Consider the following 27517-nt stretch of genomic DNA (forward strand, 5'->3'; position numbering starts at 1 on the left):
GGACTTGGTTTAGTGGTGGTTTTGGCAGTGTTAGGTTGATGGTTGGACTTGGTCATCTTAAAGGTCCTTCCAACCTAGACTATTCTATGATTCTATGATTTCAATTAGGACTGGAAGTCCACGGTGACCTCCACTTAAGTTTACTAGCTAAATTTCTGTGGCTGTTCTGATAATAAACCATGGATTCCTGTTCAGTTGAGCACGGCAATGTTGGAAACAGCAGTTTGGGGTATCGTTCTGTCATGTTTGGGCTGGACTGGCCACTGAGGCAAGCAACAGATGCTTTCCCCCACCTGTTGAGGGGGTGGCTGGGGATGGCTTTAAATTACCCACAAATTACTGTCTGGTAACAAAGTTATTGAGATACTATGTAAAAACTTTATGTTACTTAAATAGAGTAAACCGAGACAAGATATAGTGAATGCCCAAGACCAGAAATGAGAAAATAGGTTTTTTTATGAATTTATATTGCATACTTTGTATTTCAGAAGAAATTTCAGTAACTTGCATGTTTACTACATAACAATAAGGTGAGGAGGAAGCATCTATGACTGCATTGTTTCTCTTTGAAACTGAAAAATATTGTGAAAGAATTACACCCTTAGAAGCATAATTGTTCCCTGAGCATGACATTGTGCTCAAAACATTGAGTGACAAACTTGAGCATGAAGTGCCACACTAATTAGTCTTTACCTTCACTATAGAGGAAAACTTGCTTTCAAGAGAATACAAAATGTTTGTTTGAAAGTTTCACTTCAGTGTTGAATCTTACGTATCTCACAAAAAAATATGTACATTTCTGCATTTAATTTTTCCTTTAGCTGCACCAATTACAAAACTGTCAACATTTTAACTTGATATTCAATAAGTTGGATAAATAGATGTCATTGCTCCTAATGATGGCTCTAGCTTTAGGCAGTTGCATTTCAAAGATTACTCAGCTTCATAGCTAACATCATTGATATTTTACTGCAATGCAGTGTGGCCTTTACAATAATATTTTCCTTCATTGCCCGTTAGCAAGGCTTGAAGATAGTTCACCACGCAGATAAGACACTAGCCAGCTTCTGCAAATGGCAGAAGAGTGTCAATCCTAAGAGTGACATCAACCCTACACACCACGACGTGGCCGTTCTTCTAACCAGGTATGACAGCAGTTCAGTGGCTGTGACTGACTATTGTTTAGTTTTGGTTTTTTCGTGATAATTTTTTTTTATAGCCTCATGCCATCATTTAGTTCATCCTGCATAGAACCCAGTAAAGTGGTATGATGAAGACATGCTGTTTCTGAAACATGCTGTTTCTGAAACACAGTGTTAATGCAAAAATAACCTAGCATGAGCATGTCTGACACATTCAGGCAGACAACATGAGCTATATTATAAAAACATATGGTTAAAGTTATACCAGCTGTACCTTTTAAAGGGATTGTTTTTCGTTTGTTTTTGAAGTATATATAGTACTTTCTGTGTGCATGTTGGTGTTTTAGTAGAGATGCATCTTAGTCAGGAAATTAAGATCTGTGTTTCCCAAGAGACTAGCAATTTGCACAACTCAGGTCATTTTCCCAACTTGATCCTACCTCAATTCGTGCTCAGTCACTGCTCTGTTCTTCTTTGAGGCAATATAGCAAAATAACATAGCATGTAGGTGAAGTACTCCATAATGACAAATCCTGAAGTAATATACAGGTGCAGCACAGAATGGAAGAGTATTTTGCAAACACAGTCCCATTTATTTTTAAGCTTTAAACTGTATGATTTGTAAGTATTTTTTTCGGTATTCAAGGAGACACAAAATAATTTTTTATGTGTGAGCAAGGGAGGCACAGAAAATTTAATGGTGATGTCTGAGGTTACACAGGGAATTTGTGGCAGGGCATGAAACAGAACTTCTGCAGGTCCATAAAAATGGATCCAATCTGCATGCAACTGAGAGAAGATTGGGTCTAAGGTCTGCAAAAAAAGTGTCCAAGTTAAAGTCTGCCAGGCAAAAAATAACAACACCCCCCCCCAAGTAGTATAGTAAAGAAGACAGTCAACAAATCTTAAAATGAGAAAAACAAGTCTCACAGTGATGTGTGGTTTACCTCTCCAAATAAACAAACTTCATGTAGTTCACTTGAATGAAGCTGAGTTATGGTGCGTTTAATAAACCATATCTAGAAATGCTGTGAGAGGTGGAGGTTTTAAAACTTTTTCTTATGCGAGTTGACAATAAACATACATATTTAGGCACTAAAGCAACAGAAATAATGGCTACAAATTATAGCAGTGTGATATGATAGTAGCAGAATAATTGCATGTTGTTGTTGCATATATGTATGTAAAAATGTTAACACTATGCTTTGCTTAAAATGCAAATTCGCACTGATGCATTGTATAGTGGAGACTTACCATCCAAGGTAAGTGACGCTCCGCAGTTGGTTTTAAGCTCTTTTCATGGCACATCTCTTTTGTGATTCTAGAAAGGACATTTGTGCTGGCATGAATCGTCCGTGTGAGACCTTAGGTTTGTCTCATCTGTCAGGCATGTGTCAACCTCACAGAAGCTGTAACATCAATGAAGATTCTGGCCTTCCGTTGGCTTTTACTATTGCTCATGAACTTGGACACAGGTAAAATTAAAAGTGAAGGGGCAACCTAGCTGAGTTTAGTTTATTATATCTATGTTAATACCCAAATTGGCAGACAGAAGCAAAACACAGAGTGAGTTAATGTCTCTATTATTAAAATCAAAACTGTGGTGTTTTTTTTCTAAGCAAAGGATAAGAAAGAGATTCTTAAGCCTTTGACCTTTTCTTGTGGTTTAACCCCAGCTGGCAACTAAGCAGCATACAGCCACTCCCCCCTGATGGGATGGAGGAGAGAATTGGAAGAGTAAAATTGAGAAAACTCATGGGTCGAGATAAAGACAGTATAATAAGTAAAGCAAAAGCCATGTGTGCAAGCAAAGCAAAACAAAACAAGGAATTCATTCACCACTTCCCAGTGGCAGGCAGGTGTTCAGCCATCCCCAGGAAAGCAGGGCTCCATCACCCACTTACTTGGGAAGACAAATGCCATTTCTCCAACCGTCCCCCCTTCCTTCTTCTTCTCCCAGCTTTTGTTGCTGAGCATGACGTCATATGGTATGGAACATCTTTGGTCACCTGGGGTCAGCTGTCCTGGCTGTGTCCCCTCCCAGCTTCTTGGGTGCCCCTCACCTTCTTGTTGGCAGACCAGTAACAGAAGCTGAAAAGTCTTTCACTGCTTTAGTAACAACTAAAATATTAGTGTGTTTTCAACATTATTCTTATTCTAAATCCAAAACATGTCACTATACCAGCTGCTAGTAAGAAAATTAACTCTATCCCAGCTAAAACCAGGACACCTTCATTTATATTTACAACTATTCAGTCTGCCCTTTTTAACAGAGTGTGCTAGGGCAATAAATCAGAATTAAATAATTAAGCTACAAAGAAGCATCACTTAATCGTGCTAATTTTTCCAAACATATACTGAATTACTGTGCAATTACTTTAGATGATCTCCAAATCAATCCAAATAATTTACATAAAACATACCTGCTTCATTATATCAAGGTATTTCAATGTTGCAGATTAGCTAGATACCATTTTTAGATCAAGCAGTCATACTTCACAAAAATATCAAATCTTTGTTGTCCTTTCTGATAAACAAATAAAGTCACATTTGGGCATTTCTTAATAACTGTTATCTTCTGTATATTAATACTGCTATTATGGATACACAGGTCAAGTCATATGGCTTTGGACACAGCTAAACTTTTTTTATAATCGGGTATTTTTGTTTGGAAATATGTTTCTCAGTATTTCCGATGTCTAAGGGTGTTTTGGCTGGCTAGTTAGTTTATTAAACTCACCTGAAAAAGTTCTAGTTTTTGAATCTGTTTTGGCACTGAGCTGTTTTCCCCAGGATAGACGCCTATCTCATGAATATTCCAGTTTGGCTGTACTGCCTGCACTTTTCAGCTGGGCCAAGTTGCTTGGTTAGGTGGTGTGTTCACTGCTGCATCTACAATCACATTATTTTTTGTTATGCACCCAACCCCAGTCAGGATGAAGCCTGTATTTCCTGTTGGGAAAATAATAATAACAATAACTATAATAATAACAATTACAACAATAATAATAGTAACAATAATAATAATATCAACAACAACAATAATAATCTGACACAAAAATTACTCAAGTATTGATCCTATCACCCATTAATTGGCCTTTCTTTACCTAACCCCTCGATTGCCAGAAAGGAAGTAGTATAAGTAAATAATGCTGAAATCATTACAATTGGATCTGGGTGCTTTGGGTTTAGTTACTTGGTTCCAACAACCTCTTGCTGGCAGGGAGCTGTTTTCATTAACACTAAGTATCATAAGGTACTACCCCATACTGTGTGTGACCTCGCGGTCTAGTGTGGGTGGTTGGTAACTCACTGTCCTCTGGATGCTGTGAGACAGTGTACTGCTATACTTGCCTTTGCAAGAGTGGTGCAGGGTCTTGCCTGTAAGAATTGTCTCCCCAAACAAAATTGAATATGGTAGGGTTTGTTGTTAACATTAAACCATCCTTCCCTCAAGCCAAGTTAGAGTACATACGTTAAAAAGTTCAAACATGGGCAATAAAAGTCTGTAAGAACAGGTGAACAGGAAATGAGAAGAAAGCTGTGCACCCATTCCTTAGATGGATGCCAAAAGTCAGCACTTCCTGTACCGTCCCTCTAGACGTCTGCGGTCCCCTGTGTCAAGAGACCCTGTTCATGGAAAACAGCCTGTGAGTAAGGGGACACACTTCCTTTTATACCTCAGACCCATTACTGAAATTGATTCAGACTGAAATCATGCCCTGCCTTTGGAACGTTTGAGTCACGGTACAATTACATTTTCCAGAAACGAAGTCTTAAGTGGTTTGAACTCACTTTGTCTGATGTGTGATTGAATCATGACCTGAGTCAGTTTTAACTGCTTTTTCATACAAGGACTTACACACCTTCAGATGTTAACAGTGTGGGTGTCAACATCTTCGAGTATCACTATCTTTGTATATTATTATTTCAGATCATCTCCTTCACGATGAGGTGATGTGGAGGCGTGTATGTTTAATCAGCTGAATCCCACCCAGAGTTCTTAATGTTTATGACTTTTACAAGTTGTTGGATAAAGAAATCCCTTAATAAGTCAGAGAAGCTGGAGAGAATAATGTTGGGAAGACCTGCTGTGGACATCTGTTTGTAAGGCACAGTTTGAGAAAGCTAAATAAGAGGAAGGGACTGGAGGTTGGAGGCTAATTCACTGGAGGTTCGGTAACTTGGACAACAGTATTTCTGTCTCTAAAGAAATTTAAAAAGAAGCAGGCAATAGAGATGTGATTATAAGACAGAGAGCAGCAAAGCCTGATCTTAGTTAAAGTGGTACAGCTCTGAAATAACTGGGATCCAAGAGCTAGGAAGCTCTTAGCTTTAGCCGCTTTAACATAACTGAGGTTTAAACTACGACTCCCAGTGCAACTGTGCAGTAGTGTTTTGACTTCCTCAAAAATACCCCAGAATATAGTCTGTGGCAGTCTGTTCTTTATTTGGTGCCAGGTAATATTGCTGTACATAACAGTCATGCTTGAAAGCCTGTTGTGGTATAGATTTTTTTGTAGGCTTTGGGTCAGATCTTCTGTATGTTTTTTTTTAGCAAAAGATTATCTACAGCACACCAAGGGAAGAAGCAGCGTTAGTGTCTTTTAGGAACCCATTGATAGGTGTTGTGGTATAGCCAATCAGCTGGAATTATTAGATGTCATTTTTTATCTCCAGTTTTGGTATCCAGCACGATGGAAAAGAGAATGACTGTGAGCCTGTTGGAAAGCGCCCATATATTATGTCCCGACAGTTGCAGTATGATCCTACTCCACTGACATGGTCGCATTGCAGCAAGGAGTACATCACACGTTTCCTAGAGTGAGTGATCAGGTTGTAGTATTTCCCTGAAATGACTACAACTGTGTATGAGATGTTTATGTGGAGTTTAAAGTAAATCCTGTATTATTACATTACTAGACGTACCTTTTTTTAGTGTGCTTGAGTTAATTCTCATGGTGGGCATACCCCAAGCTTACATAGTATTTGGGGAAAGCTCATTATATTCTTGTTTTCTGGAGGTGAACTCAAATCTTGTCATATTGGCTCAGGTTTGGTGCAACCTGCAGCTTTTTGCAGTTTTCAGGAGGAAAAAAGCCTTTCCATCAAGGACATTGATGGAACATCGTAAACCTTGCCTTTGGCCACAATGACACGTGCTTGACTTCAATGACTTGTTCAAACTCATTATGTTCTTTTTAAGAGCAGCAATATAGTATATCTTTAAGCAGAGGCTGTTGCGTGCTCTAAAGCCACTGTGGAAACCATAATGACCTCAAAATATTGCCACTGTGACAAGCTATATTTTGTCTTTGTAACGCTCCCTAACTAGATGGAGTGCTGTTTGTTACCAGGACTTCAGCATATCTTATCTGGAATCTGGACTATTTCCAAAGGCCATCTAAAAAATTGCCATTAAGAATTAGATATTGAAAGTCTGTATAGAAGTGTCAAAAAAGTGTGGTTGTAGTTTGTTTGGTTTTTTTAATATGCAATTTTGGTCTTTTAGCCGTGGGTGGGGATTCTGTCTGGATGATATCCCCCAAAAAGAAGTTTTAAAATCCCCAATCATTGCTCCTGGAGTGATTTATGATGTGCATCACCAATGCCAGCTTCAGTATGGTTCCAATGCTACTTTCTGTGAAGATGTGGACGTAAGTGCTGTATGTTTTTCTTCATTCTCCTGATAAGAACTTAAGCTTCTTGACCAGGGTGAAAGTGCAGTGAACCTCAGTTGCTAATTACAAATGCAGCATGTTCAGAGTCTCATAGGCTAGATGTGCAGTGCAGGCATGGCCTAACACTGTTTTGATGCTGCTCTGCAGATTCTGGAAGTGAGTTGTTGCACTGTTTGCCTTGTGTTTTGCAGGACCTTTACAGAATCTGGCCCCATATCTGTTGCCTGTCCTTCAGTAGTGGAGTCATTTTGGTTTTAAACTTACAATACTGATGTTAGGTAAATTATCAATGCAGCTTAAATCCCATTTCAGAAATCAAGATGCTTCAAGCTTATAGCTTTCAACTGACCAAATCACTCAGGGAACAAATCTTCAGTTCCTGGAAGAGTTTTCTAAAGAAATCAGGGTTGTGCTCTCTTCCCATATGTCCTGATTTTTCACACTCTTGATGATCTAACTACTTAAAGGAAATTTCAGTCCAAGTGCCTTTAAGAATCTTTATTTTCCCATCAAACATGAGATTTTTAAGTGGAAATATGTAATTTACAAAGTACCCTGGAGTTTGTATCACAGCACAGCAAAATAGTGCGGTGTACAGATGCACAGGAGCCATATAGTCATACGAGCAGTATAGTCACAGCAGCACAACTTTGTACAAGAGCTAGGAGACACTGCAGAGTAACATGTTATATTAGCTAAGGTGCAGAGGTATAGTATTTTAACTGTACCTAGCATTTGCAGAGCTATTTGGCTCCATGCAGCATTTTTCTACATAGAACAGGTCAGAAACAGTGGTTTCAAGTGCTAGTCTAGCTAAGCGATCACTAATTTTTGATGTGGTTTGGGCAGCAATATGCAGAAAACATTGCAGACAGCACCCAGCTTGCTCCCCCTGTTAAACAGGGATGTGGCAGAAGTGGTGTTATGGCTATCAGCAGAGCTGGAGTGTTTTTTAGGCAAGGCATTGTGCACAGCTGTGGACTGTGGACTGCTGATGTTGACTGTTTATTCCATTCAGGTAATTATGTGTATCCTCATCTACCCTTCTATTAGGGAGATTATTTCTGATTAATCTTCTCAGCCTTAATAGATAATATGATTACTAATGTTGAACTGCAACTAGTGAATCTGAAGCAGGTATTGAAAGATTGCTTTCATTACCCGCTGTTCCAGTTTCCTCAGTTACTGTAATTTGTCTGTTGGTACAGATAGAAAATTAAAGTATAATCTTGCAGTATTGGTTCATTCTATCTGTCCATGGGTTTGAACCTAGCTGGCCCGTACTTTTGATGTCTCCTGATTAACCAATTTTACAGCTAGACATATGTCAGAAAATTAATTGGTATAATCTCATTTTTACATTTTACTGAAAGGCCGTATTTTGCAGGTAGCTGCACTGTCAAGGAAAGGAGTTGTGAATAGTATAATCTGCCTGGCATGTTGAATGATCAATATAGTCATTTTGTCTAAGAGGTCTGACTGTTCTTTGCCTTTTCACTATTTACTTAATGCTCCCTCACTGACCAGGCTACATTTGTTCTTTAACTTTTAATGTCTGATTGAATTTGATCTGTGGATTCTCTTTGAGAGAAGAATCTGCATTTAGCTGAAGATGCCCAGGGGTTCACCGATAACACTTAGAAAAGACTGAGGTTTAGAATTCAGATAGTGGTTTCCATGAACCATTTTGGTAGGAATTCCTCTAGGCACCTTGTGAAGTACCAAATATTGTCCCTCTAATAAGGAAAAGAAAAGCAAAATACAGATTAGGGGGAGGAATTTTCCTAGTGGTAGGTAGATCTATAGCTTCCTATAGGACAGGTTGTAGGAGCTCAGAATCTTTATCTTATTGCCCTCTCTTTATCTCCAAAACTTCCACTGACTGCAGTGAAACTGCGTTTTTTGGACTCAAGTTTCTTTAGGGCACAGACCCTGATCTCATAGATTGGGTAAAAAGTGTATACCTGAAGCTGATGATAAAAATCACTTGCCTTGCAGTGAGTCCATGGTAGAGTTATTAATTTCTGGCTGTTACCTCCAAAACACAGTAAACAGTGCTTTTCCTTGTACTGTTGTTATTCCGGTATTCTTCAAGATGGAAAAAGCTCTGGTACATGGAGATCAATATGGAAAAATTCTTTCAAAGCTAAAGAATTTCCTCCGTGAACTCTTGACTTTGAAATCTATATCTGCACCTGATAAAAATGTAACTGTCAGTGGAAAGCTGTGTTCAGTTTCTGTGCCTTTCTCTGGCATCTGAAGCACAGTGCAGGAGTGCACTTCATACACTAAAAAGCACAAAATATATGCTATATACAAGTGTTAAAGGATTAATTTCATAATGAAAGAATATTCATCAGCCAGAACATGTGGTTAGCTCTGCCATGTGTTGAATGAACCTGACAACGATGGCTTCACAAAGAGTTGCTAAGTAATGCTACTCCTGAGCTATAAATAGGGAACTGCAAAACAACCTCTGACTTGCATACGTTGCCTGAAAGCAGCTAAATGAGCCAAGATGTGATGCCTCCGACATTGTATTCCAACTGGAGATTTGGAGTGCTTTGAGATGTTCTGTACTGTCAACTTCCTTTCTGGTGTTCTAGGTGAGAACCAAGGTGAACACACAATGCAGAAAGTAAATACAAGGCAACTCTCTCAAAACAGACCATGCCCAAGCTTAGCTATTTTAAATAGGAGCAGGTCAGAAACCAGCAGGCAAGTTTTGCTGTTCACACTTGGCCAAACATTGCTGCTGTCTCGCTGGGGCTGGATTTTCACAATTTCACAGTTTCTGTGTTGGCTCCCAAACTTGGCATGTTGTTTGCTCTGAGAATCCCAGTGGGAGCTGCTAGTGGGATCCTTCTTGTCTGCCCCTTTCTCTGAGGACGCTTACAGCTGTCCCTGCTTCACAGGTAGGTGCTGCAAGCTTGTTCCCTCTCCCAGTTCAAACACCCTCAGCCAAGACCTGGCCCAGAGCCTGTGGGCTTTTGCTTCTGCTGTCCCAGTTGGGAGTGCACACTCTCTCTTGACACCTCTGGTTTCTCCAAGTTGGAAGTGGTCTTCTGCACAAAGCCCAGCTCATTCAGGAGTTCCCAAGCATGCAGTGCTCCTGCGTGTGAACCAGAAGAGAAGCTGGTGTGCGTGTGAACTGAGGAGGGGGGAATAGCCCTTGATGTCGGTCCTCGCTCTCTATAGTTCTGATTGAGTGAAGAAGGCTTGTTGTAAGGTAGCTGTAATATTTCTTGCCCTGCTAGTTTTGTTGCCTCTCAGAAGTTTCTGTTCCTTCTGTGGAGTTGACCACTGCACGGGGAGCAGCAGCTGAAATTCTGTGCTTTGCTGGCAATGTACTGCATTAAACTGGCACCAATTTCTGAGTAACTTCGTATGCAAGTGTTCACTGACCAGAGCCCTTACTCTACCCAGCCCACTAGGCCTTTTCTCTGCCAGCTAGCCTGGACTGCTTCTTTTAGATCATTTCTTTGCTGTCTGCTTGGCTGATGTTTTAAGAGACCTGTGTTTTGCTCTCTTTTTCCTCATCCAGTTTTGGGACTTCCATGAATATTAACCTGGCTGTTGTACTTGGAGATACGATATTGTTTTTACTTACCTGGCTAGTTTGTCTAACCTTTGATTTCACTGTATATTTTCAGGCAGACAGCAGTGCAAAACTGAACATCGTATTCATTAGTACCCGTGAAATGAAAATAATACAAACTCTGTTCACCTTCACTATAAATAGTTGTGCCGAGACTTTGTGAAGCCATTTTCCCTGTGTGTAGCTGGGAGCTGAGCAGCCGATGAGGAGAATATTTAAACTCACGTTGTTCAGATAATTCACTTGATAGAAATTATTCGCCGTTTTGTATTTGTCAAATAGTCCCTCCTTGTACACTAATGAGGAGTGCCTAAATTTGGACCCTTGGTGGGTCCTAACTTGTGGAAAACCGTGAGCATCTGTCTCTGGAAATGTAACCTTGTAAGGCTTTGTGAATGAATGTACAAAACGGTGGGAGGCTTTTGAAAATCTTGGCCGCAGGAGTTCAGCTCTGCTTCAGACTGCTGCAGTTTTCTTTCTTTTCCAGAACCTTTGCCAAACACTCTGGTGCTCAGTGAAAGGCTCCTGCCGCTCCAAACTGGACGCAGCTGCGGATGGAACTCGATGCGGAGAAAACAAGGTGACTGTGAGCCACGCTGTCTGCGGCGAGTTGCATTGCCTGCAAAGGGCAGTGGAGGAACCATGAGTAGCTCTGCCATTGTCTAGCATGAAGGAGGGGCATCCTGTGACATCTCCATTTACCTTTCCACGTTATCAAGCTTCAGGGACTGAAATAACAAATAATTCACAATAACATTTTCCACAATAACGATCTTAAGCTGTTTGTCCTTTCTGTTCTCTTTTCAGTGGTGCTTCTCTGGTGAGTGCATTACAGTAGGCAAAACTCCCGAAGAAATCCATGGCAGATGGGGTGTTTGGTCATCGTGGTCCCATTGCACAAGGACATGTGGGGCAGGAGTTCAGAGTGCAGAGAGACCGTGTGATAACCCAGAGTAAGCTGAGTGCACAATCTTTTCTTACCTTTTACTCAGGATCTTTGCGGTACTTACGACATTGGAAACTCTTTTGTATGAGACTGTTGTCAGCAGGTGCCACAGCAAGACAGACACTGACCACCACTCCTTCCCAGTTATATATACCTGTGTGAAATTCAGTTGGCTCACCTTCTACAGTCATTATCTTGTTCTTTAATCTTCACCCTCCATGGGTCTTATTTCTACACAAAATGAAAAAAATCCTGTTGTTTAGCATTCAGGCTTTGAAGAAATAATAGAAATGTTGCTTTAATAGTACTGTCATGAATAAATAAATGTCCTCAAACATTGGGTGAGGAAAATAGCTAGCAATCTGTTCCTGAGGGAAATCAAGGACTCGCCTTTCATGTTTTCTTCTAGTCATCAGCTTTGCTTGAACTTCATACATGTGAGTTGATAGATACAGAACATGAAAAGCAGAATTTTGTAACATGTATCTGAGTTCACGAAGAACATATGTCTTATTGTCAGAAATCACTAAGAGGGTGCCTAACAGCAGAAATCACTTGGCTTTTCTGGAAGAACTGCCAAACATTCTGGAAAATATGTTTTTTTGGGGGGAGTTCATTTGATGAGGTAATTTGCTGTAAGCTCAGCCAGGCAATGTATCAAGCACTCCTTTGGGATACAGGGTTTGTCTAGATCTCTGTGTGCCATACTGACATGTTTGGGCACTTGAACATATGAACAGTATCTCTACCTTCTCAAGGATTTAGATTCATCTTGTTATCCCATTGGAACCTGAAAGACACTGCTCTTTTAAAACTACTTTTTACCCAGAATCTTATGTCCCAATCTCAACGTTCCTTTTCTAGACCACAGTTTGGAGGAGACTACTGCACCGGAGAAAGGAAACGCTATCGCATGTGTAACATCAGCCCTTGTCGCAAAGGCTTGCCAACCTTTCGTCAGATGCAGTGCAGTGAATTTGATACAGTTCCCTACCAGAATGAATTCTACCACTGGGTGCCTGTTTATAACACAGGTACAGACCTACAAATTGTTTAATAACTTGTGTAAAAAGTCAAATTACAGACCTATGAGGAACCTCTATGAGGGCAAGAAGTCACTAAATTATAAGTCTTTTAATTAATTAGAGAGAAGAAACTGGTGTGCTTCCATATGCAGGTGTGTCTTTTGTGTATATGCAAAGGCAGTGGTTCTCCTCTACACATAGATACTTCTGCAAAACTCTAGTGATAATGGCTGTGAGTGTAACTACTCAGTTCCTGGAAAAACACTGTGGTAAGAAAAGCTATTGAAGTCACATCTGTACTAATTGTTTGGGATAAACCTAATCCATTTTTTCCAGTGTCAACCACAGAGCAGTAAGTACAATAGTGTAGTGCAGAGCTGCATGCTTGGGCCTGCAGGCACCACTGCACCAAACAAGTAGAGCTCTTCTGCTGCACAAATGTGGTTTTACTACTTCAAAACTCAGATCTACATGGTACCACACTGAGGAAGTAATCCCTCGACAGGTTCTGTATTGTACTGCCCTGTATTGTAGAGTCAGAATTGATGCCTCTGCCTTATAACTTGCTTTGTAACAGCTAGCTACTAAATACAGGGGCAATAGTTATTACTGTGCAGATTGATTCTTGGTGTGTGCATAAATGTAAGGAGTAGATTATCCAGTAGAAGCTACCAATATTTATTTTTTTTTATGAAAAAATAAGCCAGTCAGGGAAGTGAAGCTCAAGATAACTTTCAATTTTCTTTGCCAATGGTATTTTTCAGCATGTTCATTGCATTTTCACAGTTATTGTCAGTTCTGAATAGGTTTCCTAAATTTCCGCTACAGTTTCAGTTTTATCTAACAAATACACCATTGAAGATAAACCTGGAGCAGTCAGACTTCCAGGAAAATTTCTGATGAAAGATGATATGGTTGATAGAAAAACTTATTCAGAAGGACTCCTAGTAAAACAAACCATGGTAAATGCTAACAGCCTAAGGCTTTGTCCAAAGCCAAACTCATAAACCATTTTCTGCAGCCACTTGTCACTGAAATTGGGATTCTAGTCCTCTCTGTTACTCATGTGTACCACTGCAGGGTACAGGCTTAGTTCTGTTCATGTCCTCTCTAGGGCAGTGCTGCAGAACTGGTAGTTCTGCGTGTGCGTTTGTTGTAGAAGGTCTGCTTTTAAAGGGCATTAAAAATCATGAATCAAATGCTTCCTGCACACTGGAAGACTGGAAGACAGGCCAGCAGTGTGTCCATGCCATATTTAAATAGAACTGATTAGAGCTTTACAGACAAACCACTTATCTTTAGAATGCTGGGTTGTTGAGCCTGGTATATTTCATCTGGAAAATCCTGCGTTTCAGTGACCTTTTGCAAAATCCTTCAAATACCAAGCAAATATTTTTTCTGTGGCTTAAAAAGCTTTCTGACTGTTTTCACCAGTTTTCTCAGCAGCCAGAGTTTCAGTCTAGGGTTACATGTCTCCCCCATGATCTGTGAGGTCCTTAACATTTGCAGCTTCATTCTTACGTTCTATTAATAGCATTTGAAGTGGTTTTTTGCTGCTAAACTCTAACTTAAAAAAACCCTGGCTTCCTCACATAGGCAGGCTCTCCTAGGAGCACTCATCTAGTCAGGGAGTTGGCCAGATCCTGTGCTGATCCTTCATCTGATGTCATCATTGTATGATTGAGGGTGGATGGGTATCATGGGCACACTGCTTCCAGTTTTGTCCAGCCAATGTTACTCCACTGAAATACATCTGAGAGCTTTCTTCCCATCTCAGTTTCAAATTTGCTTTCACCTTCCATTGGTTGCTAAAGGTATCCCGGGCAAAATAACTTGAAATAGACTCATGAAACAGTGTTCTCTTGTGAGATGGAGCAGGGTGAGCCTTTCTTGTGAGTGTTTGTCCTAAAAAAAAAAAAAAAAAAAAAAAATAGACTTTAAACAAAAGCAAACCAACAGTCTGTTGTAAACCCCACACAAAAAAGAGCTGATGTTGCAGGGCTCTGGAGACTTAATCACCATGTTCATCATACGTACACCAATCTTTGTCAGCGTACACCAGCTTTACTCACTTTTCCCTTTAACTAGTCCAATCCAGTTTCAAAGACTTTTCACACCACTCTGTTAGTACTTTAGCTTGCTGCGAAGAAGGTTTGGGCCTGTGTTTTATTATCAGGCATTTTAAATCTTCTCATGCTGCTCGTGGGATATAAGGGGAAAAGAAAGTATCATGAAGTTTTCCCAAACCCTGAGTGCACAAAACAGTTTTTGTGTGGAAGCATCTAGTTGAGGAGATGAAATCCTGAGCTAGACATTTTATGACATTTTAGATAGTAGGTGTTCTAGATCTAGATGGTCACAGTTCTCTCTCCTGGCTTTAATGTCATACCTTACATAAGCCAGTTCGAATGAATGTCACATAATTAGGCGCGTCGTAATGTTCTTTTCTGTGTGTAAGTTGTACCTTCAGAAGACGACAAACATTCAATTCTTTTTTGAATAGCTTATGATTTAATATAAGGTGAGATGCAACAAGCAGCTTTAACGAGCAACATGGCAGAAAAACAGTGAATGTCATCTCGCCGTTACCTAGGCCAACTATATTTCAGGTTCCAACTGGAATTTTCCCCTCTGTTTTCAGTGAGTTTGGGCCTGTTGGGGAACTTGCATAGTCCTATTGTGGATTTGACCCAGAGCACAGAAACCCATGTGCTCAAGCTGGAGCTCCTGAGTATCGACATGAAGTATCTTCCAGGTTCAAGGGTGTATCTTCTAGGTTCAAGGGTGGCTAAAGCATCCAGCAGCTCTGACCGGGGAATTTTCTGAATTATTCTCATGATCTAGGCCCCTACTTTGACGCTTTAGTCAGACTTTGGTGCTAATCTACTTCTCTTACCATCAGGCTGACTACACATTTATTTATTTCATACCTTTTGGCAAATTACATTTATCTGAATCTGATAGCATCTCAGGGCATAACTTCCATGTAATAAGTATGAGTCCTACATTGAATCATATAAATACCTTTCTTTTCTCAATCAATGCCAGGATCATCTCAGGTACTGACAGTAGGAGTTATGTTGCTGAAGTGTTTTAAACTTCATATTTCTTCCAAAATATGTCTGTGTATCTAGTAAGATTTGTACTGATACGGTCACAGGGGCTGAGCTAGCAGCGTGAGATAGTGTTTCTGCTGCCACTGCTTTGAAATTAAATTTTCTTCTGGAGTTCCAAGTTTGGTCAAAGTGATAAAGTAGCTTCACCTCAGCTGTCTTTCCCTGTTTCATCTGTGTTTGCTAATTGTCTTTTCTAATTTTCTTTGTTCTGGATTTCCTCCTCCAATTCTGAGTTCTCACAGAAGTGAGAGTTTGTAGAGACTCGCCTCTTTCCTTCCTTGTGAAGTAGGAAAAAATATTGAAGCCTTATCGTCCGCTGGCAGACACATTAATCACATCCTTCTCAGTCAGGTTAAGCTGGATCCTTCCTGCATGTGAACTCATGGGAGTCAGCTGTGACGGCAACAAATTTAAATTAGGAAGGCAATATATTCCTTTCTAGTTATTTTCATGTTGTTCTGTTTACACTTGGTGACTCTGAGCTCTGTTATAATATGCACAGGGGAAGAAAAAATCACATGCCTGAATTTGGGGGATTTTTACTCAGCTTTGCTGGCTTGCTTCCTCAGTCCCATTCTGATTACAAATAAGTCACTGAGCGCTTATGGAAGTTCTGTGGCTTGGGGTTCCATTACGTCTGGGTTTCTTCTATGTATTAGATGATTGGTCTTGTCCCTGTTCAAATCAGCAGCATAATCTTGGTGCAGGACTATGGATAAAAATCAGGATGTCTTTTTTTCTAGGCTGCTGAGTGGTGGTGGCACCTCAGCTAAAACCTTATTTCCAGCTAGGAACAACGCAGTGCCAGAAGGATGTGGCCAGACTGGAGGAGGTTTACAGGAGAGAAACATGGAATTCAAATGATTTGAGAAACATAGTTTATGGGAAAGCTTGAGAAAAGCAAGTTTTGCTCTAGAAAAGAGAAGATGGAGTGAGTTAAATGTCAACTAGTTGAAGATAGTTTCTAAGGGTATATAGCAAGCATATCCCTGAGCTAGTAGAGATACAGGCTAGCAAGACATGCAGTGTTGTGCTCGGGTCTGGAAGAAGCCATTGAGATCCAAGCACTTCTGTGCCCTTGTTAACTGACTTTGAAAAACAGGACCCTGTGGTCTTATCAGCTCAGTTTCAATGTAACTCTTCTGCTTTCAAACTTGGATTTGGCATCAAGTTTTCTGTCAGTGTACTTCAAACTGCAGCTTCCCATCCCCTCCACTCAAGCAGTACAGAAATACCCAGAAAGAGGCGGATCCAGGAGTTCCTCACGTCCATGAAAGATAGGACAAGCAGAAACAGCCAAAACAGCAGAAGGAAGCTTTAGGTTATAGATTAAGAAATCATTGTTGCTGTATGGTGGGTTAACCATTAGAGGCAGGTTACCTATAAAGTTTGAGGCATTTATATTATCATTGTAGATATAAATGCAATCTAAGCAGGAGCAGTCTAAGTGGTTTGATCCTACTTTGGTGTGGAAGGATGGGTAAACTCTGTAGGCTTTACCCAGGCAGAAATCAGATCTATTTAAATGGGAATTCAGTGTGCTTTTTCTGAACAGGGGTTGTGTGAGCATAGTCATTACTGCGTGTTCACAGATTGGATCTGGTATTTCATGCATATGTTGGATTACATTAATTTCTGCGTATTTTGCCCTGAAAGTTATTAAGATGACAGCCTTTTTGTTAAAGTCTTATCATGAAGTAACCAAATTTGCTGAAGTAACTGAAACTAAACCAGCTGCTTTAATGAGGAGTTACTTTTGAGCAACCCTAGAGCTCATATTGATCTCAGTTTTGTCTATTTAGATTTTCAGGACTGAAATAAGATTTAGAAAATCTGAATTCAAGGTCAGTCTTTGCTTTCAAGTTCTTCCATCATTTTGGAAAATGTATTTGTTTTCCTTGTGTGTCACTACTCTATATGAAAACAGGAGATAAAAGTATTTTCTACATCTGTATCTGTTTTGTGTTTAAAATGTTAGACTTTTTGAGGACAGTGGCTGATTCTGGTGCGGTTTATTTACAGTCTAGAATAATGGAGCCCTGATCTTTTGTCAGGTCCCTGAGCTCAGCTGTAAAAAAATAATGATAGATAAGTAAATAATTTTAGAAAATGGATGGCTAATACAGTGCTAGGATAATTTCCTCAGTGGTGCCCCAGCCAGCCCTCTATGCAGATGAAATATCAAAGTAACTTGGAGAATGATGGCAGGAGTGTAAATACTGGATAGGATTGAGTTTGTGGAGAGGGAGCAATATCCTTTCGTTTCCAGTGGGACTCAGTAGAAAAGTGACAGGAAGAAAAGCAATGCAAAATTTGTGGGTACAGGTAGGATCTAAATTTATATCAGTTACTACAATTAGGAAAACCAGGAAAGCTTTCATACCTAGTAAGCCCTTCTTTGAATCATGAACCTTTGCAGGTCTGAAAGTTTGCTTGTTATTTATTTTTACTTTTTGTTTTGGCTAGTAAGGGAGTTACCTTGCTCTGCAAACTTTTTCTGAGTTATATACTTAGAGCATCATAGTTATGACAGGAATATGTCAGCAGTCAGCACTGCCTGCATTTTCTTGCTCAGTGATTTCTGAAATGAAATTTGGTACCATCTTGCTTGTTATGTCAACACACAACTAGGGAGGAGATCCAGATAACAAACTGCTGCTCTACATATTTCATTACAAACAATGTAAAAACTGAAATGGCTTTATGCAAAGTCTATGTCCATCAGGATTGATTCTGAGCAGGTAACGGACTAGCTGGGATTCTGGGATTCTCCTTTCCAGAGGGTATTGTGCTTTGTGTTTAAAAAGTGGTGCATTGAGAAGGTAAGCAAGGTGAAACAAAATTTAGAGTGCTAAAGTAATCAAATTAGCCACATGGTCAGAAAAAGATTTCTGCAGATATAAATAAAATTACTTGTATCACTTATCATGACAGCTCTTATCAGAACAACTGATGGATGTTATGGCTGGCAGTTTTCACAGAGGGGCTGAGGGCTGATAAAGATTACAAACTTTATGTTCTTGCCTGAGACTCTTTTGTATCGCCATCTGCATCGATATTCTTGAACGTGACTCACATCACCTTGAATTCCATGAGTTTTATAACCTTAGTCCATGTGTATCCTCTCTCTCTAAGCACTTTACTGCCCTTTACAAAGGCATCTTTGTTTGAGAAGCCACAAGTACAACATTGTTGTCAGTCCTAAGATGCCATTTTAGCTCTACTGACGGGAGGGAAAACACAAAACTCCTCATTAAACTCCTCCTTTAGTGTCTCTTTTTTATTTTTTGGACCCCAGTTCTGCAGAGATCCTGTTTATATACATGAGATTCATAGTTTTAAAGCTCAAGCTGTGTAAGATTCAGTCCTTGAGCTGTGACTTTTGTGCACTGCTTGGTGCTGTGCAAACCAGAGCGATGAGAGCAAATTTCCCCATTCCAAATAATAAACCCTTTTGTGGGAAATTATTTAGTTTCTTTGCATTACCAAAAGTTTCAATTTCTCTGTTACTGGAAATTCCTCTAATTTTAAGCACAGTTCTTTGTATGAGGCAAGCCAAGTCAACAAAGGAGGAAGGGGAGGAAAAGGGAGAAAGAAATTCATTAGCCAGGATGTGGAAGATGTGTAGTTACCTTGCATCCCTCTGAGACCGAGGGAGGAGCTTTTGTCGGCTCTGTCAGGCACAGGGTGAAACTGTCCCTCAGCAGAGGAACCTCTGCAACACACAGGGAGATTGTATTAAAATGGCTCAGTAATAGTGCCTTGAAGTTCCTACTTACTGGTGGTTTTAAGGCCTACTGCTTTGCTCAGCAAAGCATTTCAGCTTGCTAAGCATAAACAAATTGCTTTAGCACCTGGCTAGACTGGGGTCTTGGAACAGACCAAAACCAGAAGATAGGTCCTCTATTATGGTCCCTCATCAATATGACAGTGGATGGGTGGGTTTTTTCGGTCAGATAGCTGTGGCTCTGCTGGAGGCTTTCCAGGGAGTGATATAAGGGCAGGGATTATGTTGGTCTTTGCTTTGACCCTGGTTTCACTTCTAACTTATCTTCCAGGTACACAATTTATTTACCAAGCTTGTGTGCTTTGACTCTCCGAAGCCTGAGTTTCAAAATTTCCCATTGCCAAGGGCCAGTTTCTGTGAGGCAGGGGAGTGTGTGTTTGCCTCTCTGTACTCCATGGATAGAATAGACTAAGTCTGTTCCATTGCAGAAAGTCTTATTTCAGAGATCCACAGATTGCTTCTGCTACAGCTTTTCTCTTCCCTGCTGCTTCCGTGCAGATCTATCCAAGAACAGCCTGGGTCTGTCAGACCCACCAATATTATCCCCATTTTGTAAGGTGCCAAACAGGAAAAAAGTCCAGTGTTTGAAATAATTTATTAAGTGCCAGAAGACAGATGAAAATAAGCAGTGATGTGACATTCTACTGACATGCAGATCAGAAGCAACCGTTTGACTGCTCTCTGAGAGAGGCTGGCAGCAGCGATGAGCAGTTATAAGTCATCTCTGAAACGATGCAGTCATCAGCTGGTGGGAAACTGTTGCTTGTCAGTGTCCTTGGCAATCTCACCCACAGATTCCTCCTTTCTCCTCACTAATGACAGTTGGTTTTGCTGATTTCCCATTCCTTTCTCCATCACAGCTGACAGCCTCATTACTGCTCAGCTCAGCCAGCTGGCTGCTAACGTGAGAGCGTGGAGCCATGCGGGCACCAGCCTCCGGCTGCTTCCTAGAAGTCCACAAGTGGCATTTATCAGGCTTGTGTCACCCTGTTAGCAATATGACCCTGGCTCTGCTAACTGCTTCTAATTAGGCCATTTCGGTCAGCAAACACCAGGGAAAGTGAGTGGATGGTGCGGTAAAGACATACTGTCATTCTCTGTGCATTCCAGTTCACTGTCCCTCTGAAGTATTTTCTAAGAAAGTATCTTTGGTTTCCTTTCAGCAAACCCCTGTGAGCTCCACTGTCGCCCGATAGATGGTCATTTTTCTGAGAAGATGCTAGATGCAGTCACTGATGGTACTCCTTGCTTTGAAGGAAGGCACAGCCGAGATATCTGTATTAATGGCATGTGTAAGGTATTGGGTATGTTTGCATGTTTCTTTCTCTACAATTTTATTTTATAAAGTTATGGGAAAATGTTTAACAAATTTTTTTGAGGATCGAGGCCAAGTACTCCATTTTATCACATTTTTAGTGATCATGGAAACAAGTTTATAGAAACAGCTTTTCCAAGTAGACAAAAGAGTTGTTTCCATCATTTTTAATGAATCCATTAGACTGAGTGCTAATTACTTTTTGGTACCCTTTAACTCCTCTCTTCTTCCATTATTTTAAAACATCAATTTAAGAAAATCTGTTTGTTTCTGATGCAATGTAGCTTTAAGGTTGTAATTGGTGTCACCACTCCGTGTGTTTTTTTTATGAAAATGCAGTTTAACATCACACATTATGTAGCAGTTCTGAACTGACTTGTAATAGGATCAGACATTTGCTCTTGAAGGCAGTAAAAATTGTTTCAGTTTGCAATAGTAAATTGAATAACGCTGTACAATGAGATAATGGGCAAACACAGAGCATATAGTTCAATAATGTTCTGTTTATTGAAGAATGAAGTATGAAGTTCTCTGCATATTCTGCATGTTGATAGTTGGTTTCCAGGATGATGTGTGCATGGGCACAAGTTGGAACACAGGAAGTTCCGTTCCAACACACGGAAAAACTTCTTTACGGTTCAGGTGACAGAGCAGTGGCACAGGCTGCCCAGGGAGGGTGTGGAGTCTCTTTCTCTGGAGATTTTCAAAACCCGCCTGGATGCAGTCCTGAGTAATGTGCTCTGGGCAATCCTGCTTTGGCAGGGGAGTTGGACTAGATGATCTCGTGAGGTCCCTTCCAACTTTGAAAATTCTGTGATTCTGTGATTTGTGGCATTTGAAGGTGTGTTCTGTAAATGCTGTAACATGCACAATCTTAGCATTGGTTTTAGTTAATTTCTTATAAGTAAAATTAGTACTTTAGTCGCAGGGGATATACTTACAGCTACTATTTATTTCTTCCAACTGGGCATTTGTGTCCTGTACCCACTTGAAGCCTGATATTTTTTTTGCTTTTAACATCTTTGGAAACAAAAGGACTTGGTGTCATGTGGAAACTACATTAGCTTACTGTAGGGAGCTTGGGATTGTATGTCCTAAGTCATTGAATCATATAAAAATGCAACTAGAAGGGACTTCAAGAAGTCATATATTTCATGTATTACAGAATCATGTTCCTTTTTTGATGTTTTTCACATGCTCTTCTTAAAGACTTCTAGCAATAGAAAGTCCACATTTTTAATAGGTCATTGGTATATTCTCTCTGAGGACTTTCTGTTTTAGTAGAATGCCAGTGCAATAAAAGGTTTGTTTTAAGCTTTCCTTGCAGGGCATGCGTTTGTGAAAGGGAGTTACTGAGATTCTGCTCAAATTCACAGTGAAGAGGTTCTTCTTGACTTTGCTGAGAGCCAGGGTGGGCCTTTTAACTATGATAGTGAAAGACCTGAAATGCCCCTAAGCACTTCAAGACAGATGGAAACACATTGTTAGCATATTGAAATGTGTAGTAAATGTTGCATGCCATATCAGTGCTTTTGACCTTCACTTGGAATAGGCCAAGTGCTAAACTCCGAAGTCTGTCTTTGTGGTGTTACACTTGCATTGTCTGATTTCAAGCCCAATGGACTGGGATCACTATGGTTAATTTTAGTTTCCATATGCTTTCTGTATTGAACCTTGCCTGTGACACTACCTATTTTAGAAAGAGCAAAACTTGATTAATTAGAAGCAATAGACCAGAGGTGAAAGGAAAGCTAACTCCTAACTGCAGTTTGTAGATACTAGATATACTATAGCATTAATAGTTCTGGCGACTCAAAGCCTTTCTAAAAAATTTGTTCCAAGGTACTGGTGCTATCATAAATACAGATTTGTCAGCATTTCACACATTGACTACTGCTTTACATCTTCTGACAAACAGATTTAACTGGACTCAGAATCATGGAATGAACAATATAATCATTCAGCTGCCACACATGAGACCAAATGACGAATAGGTAATGCAAAGCTCACATTTCTGAAAGACAGTGTGCTTTTATCTGAAATAGGTACCCAACATAATACTTGAGGAGAAGCTATTTCAAGTATCTGTATAATTCACTAGTATTTTAGTCCAGCTAGTTAAACGCAATACATACTTCACAGGTTACAGTGAATAAATCTGAAAATGCTTTTAATATAATTAGTCTGGTACCTCATTCTTGTACTCTGGTAGCAACGTGTTGCTAATGATGTGAAAAAGGAGTTTGCAAACATTAATAGCAATGTCTATTAAAGCCTGTTCTGGTTTTCAGTACTGTATCTCACAAAAGTACTTCACATTTGTTCTGAGTACTAAAATAACACTTCACTTAAGTCTGAAATATAGCAAAAAATTGAAATGGTGAGATGTTGTACATTAGACCCACTGTCCATATCACTCACGTGTGTTTGGTGTGCAGAGTAGCTCTTTTTTTAACAACAGAGTTCAGAGTTTTCCTAGTGGCTATGTCAAAACAAAATATACTCAGATCCAACCAAGAATTTAGTCTCCTAAATTCAGCTGGTTTTGATCTGATTTTGCCATTTGCCATTGTTTTCTTCAGCGCAACATGAAATTTGTATTGAGATGCCTCATTTTAGCAACCTGAGGTATACTGGATGCTTTCCTAGCCACCTTGGCAAAGCCATAATGTGCATTTTCAAGTGGGAAGTAAGTAAGGACAGACACTAGCACTGATTCACTTGGCCCTTGCAATTTGTCCAATATACGGGTCCTTATTTTTTAGAAGTGCTGCCTATGCCTCAGTGCAGAAGGAAGCCTTACCGGTGAGGTGTTGGTATGGTGTTCCTTTAGAACTTGCCTCAATTCTAAGATAAATTTTAATAACTCCTTTGGGAGCCTGACGTGTAAAGTAGCTAGGTCGTCTCTCAGATTTATCCTTAGACAGAAGAGTTCCCTAAACCCATGTAACACTGTTAAATCACTCAGTTCTGGAACCAGTGCCTGCCAAGGGGGATCTCAAAGCTATGTGCCTGCAGTTGTGACCATCTTTTGCTCCAGAGGGTGCTAATAAGGAGATGAGAGATGCGGTCCCCTTAATCCTTTCACTGTATTTGCACGTGGCCTTTCTTCAGATACCTTCTTAGATTCCCTCCTGTCATGGTGTCTGACTTATAAACAGCTTTGAGTGGAAGGAGTCAACACAGTCGGTCAGTAATTTAATCTAAAATCGTAAAGATAAACCATGACTAGTTTGCTATTTAACCATATTCCTCCACACTTATCCATTGAGCGTCACTTTTCCTCCTTATTTAGAAGACCTTTAAAGTACATATCCTGTCTTCCAGTGTTTTAAATTACACATCACAAGTGCACTCTTAATTCTTACTAGAGCAGTCAGTTGCTCCCTCCGTGTTAATAAGCAAAGATATTGCCCCCAGTGTATGTTTGTTGAGCAGTGATACCTACGTGACTGAGAATTTTCATCAAATACAAGGCATGGTCATCTGGAAGTGGAGACTTACATGGTGTACGAAGTGAGAGAGTGCAGATACTGAGGGTGGAGGACCTGGCATCTCTGCTCTTTCTCATAGGCATTGATCTCCTGAACAGAATTTTAATAGGCTTAAATGACCTTCAGTCATGCAAATCTGTGAGCTGTTCTCTGTGGTAATTCACAATTGTTACATTGGGAGACTAACATATTGCAGAATTACACAGCTGTGTAGTACTAGGGAGGAAAGTGTTTTTTTCCCTTGCTGAAAAGCAGATGACACATCTCAGATTTTTTTGTAGTAGCTTTACGACCTTTCACTATGTATGGTTCAATCTCCTCCTCCCACTGACAGCCCAACAGGACATTGATTCATCCCATCTAGACAAATTATAAGAGAAACAGGCAAATCAGGACACATTTCTCCCCATTCAAGGCAATGTCATGGTCAACATGAAACAAACATGATTTCTTTATTTGGAGGCCAGTGGGGGAGATAAACGGAAGGAAGAGCTTAAAAGTGCAATGTAGCATCCACGTAACTTTGCTATTCAGGCAGTACATCCAGGCTGTAGCCCTCCGTGACTGCAAGGACTTTTTGTATCTGCCCCCTGCTGCCAATCTGACACAAAAGTCTCTCCCTCTGGAAGTGGCAAAAGGGTAATATCTCTGGCTGTTTTCCCTTTAGTCACTGAGCAGCAGGAAATAAATTGTTTCTCCTTCCTGTAATGTAGCCAGGCAATTCGGGTCATTATTTCTGCCGCGGCACTGTGTACTGGGACCAGAAATAAAGCTAGTCTCAGGTGCGTGAAAAAGGCTCTTGGTCAATGGGGCAATGGCAAAGGGCTGTGTGGAGGGATGCTAATTTGCGCTGCGTATGCTATGGCACACAGTGGTTGCTGCAGCACAGCATCTTACACTGGCAGAGGGTGCACAAGGACATATGTGTGCAAAAGAATCAGAGCCTAATTGCTGCTGATTTTTTTTCTTGTTTTATAACCTGCATTTAGTTTCCAGATCCTTTTTAACAGGCAATTTGGCGGAAATTTGAGGCACATTATTTAAGGCAGTTTTAGAAAACATGGCTACTGCACATCTAGAAGAACCAGAAGAGTGAGGAAAGCAATGAGGAGGAAGGATCTAGAAATTAATCTAATGGATGACAAAAATAATGTGATATGCACTGGAGCGGGAAAGTAAAACATGGCCTGGAAATTAAAGTTCATGTAAATGTACTTAGAATGAATGACTGCTGGAGCTGTTTATTTTGGCACATGAGAATATACACTTTGTGATGGTCATTAATGGTCTTGTAAGATCAGGCCGTGTCGCTAGTTGTGAAGGTCATTGCACCACCAGCAGCGCCCCAGAGCTAGGGAATAAAATGAGGGCTTTATTTACTGTGACACAGTAAATTGCCTGCCCTGCCACAGTTGTCTGCGGTGTCTCATTCCTGGGGATCCGTGTGCCTCACCCTGCCATGTGTGTAGGTAAGAATGTGATGCCTGATCAGATACAAATTATGTTTTAAATACCAGAGGAAAAACAAAATACAAGCTTCCATGGTTATAACTGGAAAGGACAAAGAGATTCCCTTCATGCCATAGCGATGTCATATTTTGACGCCATGGATGTATTGCTAAATGAAATGTGACAGAGGCACTAATTGGCACCCCAAAAGCAGGAAAGTGATGATACTGTGGTGCTGCGACCAGACCCATTTGCTACTGCCAGTGCAGTGGTTCAGGACTAATTTGTCCAGCATTTAAGGATCTTTACACTGCACAATACTCACAAGGCAAATACGCGCAGTGATGTTCATTTCAAAATATCTGATTGACAGCCTGAACTGGGTAAATTATTTCTGGATGCAACCACTCAAACAAGCATGAACAGTAAATAAAGACAAAGAGAAACCTTTTCAAGAACGCGCATTTTCTACCAGAAAATGCTAATTTGGCAAAAATTATGCAATTCGAAGACAAGTCATTTCTTTTAAGAAGTTCAAAAGAGAAGCTCCAAAACACTCATTAGTAATATTTCTTAATAGCAAAACATGAAGTGCAAGGGTTCCCTTTCCAGATTTTCTCCAACTTTCTGTTTAATAGTGAATATGTACATAGAATAGAAAATAAACTTCAACTTTCAGGACTCTTCAGAGAGGCTGGTTACTGTTCTGGTCTAATAGTAAACCTGATCACAATGACTTTACTAACTGTTTGTAGGTGATTAACAAACATACTAATAGTACAGTAAATATACTGCAGAATGCATCTCTTTGAGAAAATAGCCACACACCTACTTCTTTAAATTCTTAGGAATCGGTAAATGTAAACTGCAGTGCCTCTGTAGATAGCAGGTGAAGAGTCAGATGTGAACTCTCAGCACGATAAAGAACATCCTGCACTTAATCGCAGTGGCGTCTGTGTACTAGCTACATGCTTGGAGGCAAAAGTGTAGTCACCTACTTAACGTGCTTATCTCTGTCACATTCTGTACTGCTCATAAACATGATCCTTGGTGCCGAGATGTGTCTGTGAGAAAGACATTACAAAACCTTCCCTTTTCTGAAAGTAGCCTTCGCTGAAAAGAGAGAGAAGCTGAGGCTGCTGCAGAACCTTTTGGGGTGGCCATTGTTTTTTAGAGCAGGTATCAAAGGTGCTGGTTAAGTGTTGGCATGAAGTGATGGATGAGTCTTTTTTGAATCCTCGGTAAAAATGCAAGTGATGTGGTTTAAAACCATATGTAACTTGAGGCTTTTCCTTGCTTATGTTTTTGCAGCTTCTCTAGCTGTTCATTAAATCATTGGCTCACAGAGGAAAAGTTCAGGTGTTTCTTGAGCTGAAAAGGATGGAAAAATATTAGAGAATGCAGGAGCCTTTGTACCTAGATTAGTCTCATAGATGGATGTCAGAAGCTTACAGAAGATTACAGTAGGTTATGTAAATGTATATTACATTTTATGGAAGCTGAAGGTAAAATAAGATCAGAATCAAAAGAGGAGATACCCGGATATTCATACATCAAGAGGGCATTAGAGAAGTTGGCAGGTATTGCACCTGAAAGCCTATTTTGAGGGTAATCAGCTAAGAAGAACTCCACATGCCATCAGACTTACGGCTATTCATCTAAATCACAGGCCTCCAGATATCTTACTATTTACAACCATAGGTGTTGGACATTAGGTTGTGCTCTGCAACCTTGCTAGTTTTTAAAGAGAGGCAAAAAACACCCCAAAATCAAATGAAGATTTTGTTGATGTTTCAAAGCATTAGTACACAGGATTTCTGGTTTGGGCAGGGAAGAAGTTTTGTCCTGACTCAGTATGAATAAGTTTTTCTCTCGCTTTCTCCCTGTAGCAAGCATGAGCTGGAAAATCAGTCTTTACCAGACCTGTATCTTTATCCATTCCCCCATGCTGGCAAGCTGGAGAA

General features: G+C 40.2%; 1 protein-coding gene across 1 annotated transcript in view; it reads left to right on the top strand.

Moving 5' to 3' along the window:
* ADAMTS12 (ADAM metallopeptidase with thrombospondin type 1 motif, 12) overlaps window positions 1-27517 on the top strand; it is a 165669-nt gene that overhangs the window by 90217 nt on the left and 47935 nt on the right. Inside the window, exons 6-13 of the mRNA XM_009894723.1 lie at window positions 1021-1145; window positions 2468-2617; window positions 5823-5966; window positions 6655-6799; window positions 10909-11001; window positions 11229-11374; window positions 12232-12401; window positions 20459-20592. Coding sequence (XP_009893025.1) covers window positions 1021-1145; window positions 2468-2617; window positions 5823-5966; window positions 6655-6799; window positions 10909-11001; window positions 11229-11374; window positions 12232-12401; window positions 20459-20592 — 1107 coding nt within the window. The remainder of the gene's footprint in view (window positions 1-1020; window positions 1146-2467; window positions 2618-5822; window positions 5967-6654; window positions 6800-10908; window positions 11002-11228; window positions 11375-12231; window positions 12402-20458; window positions 20593-27517) is intronic.

Source organism: Charadrius vociferus, unplaced genomic scaffold (genome assembly GCF_000708025.1).
Source record: "Charadrius vociferus isolate BGI_N301 unplaced genomic scaffold, ASM70802v2 scaffold450, whole genome shotgun sequence".
In the NCBI taxonomy this organism is placed as follows: Eukaryota; Metazoa; Chordata; class Aves; order Charadriiformes; family Charadriidae; genus Charadrius; species Charadrius vociferus.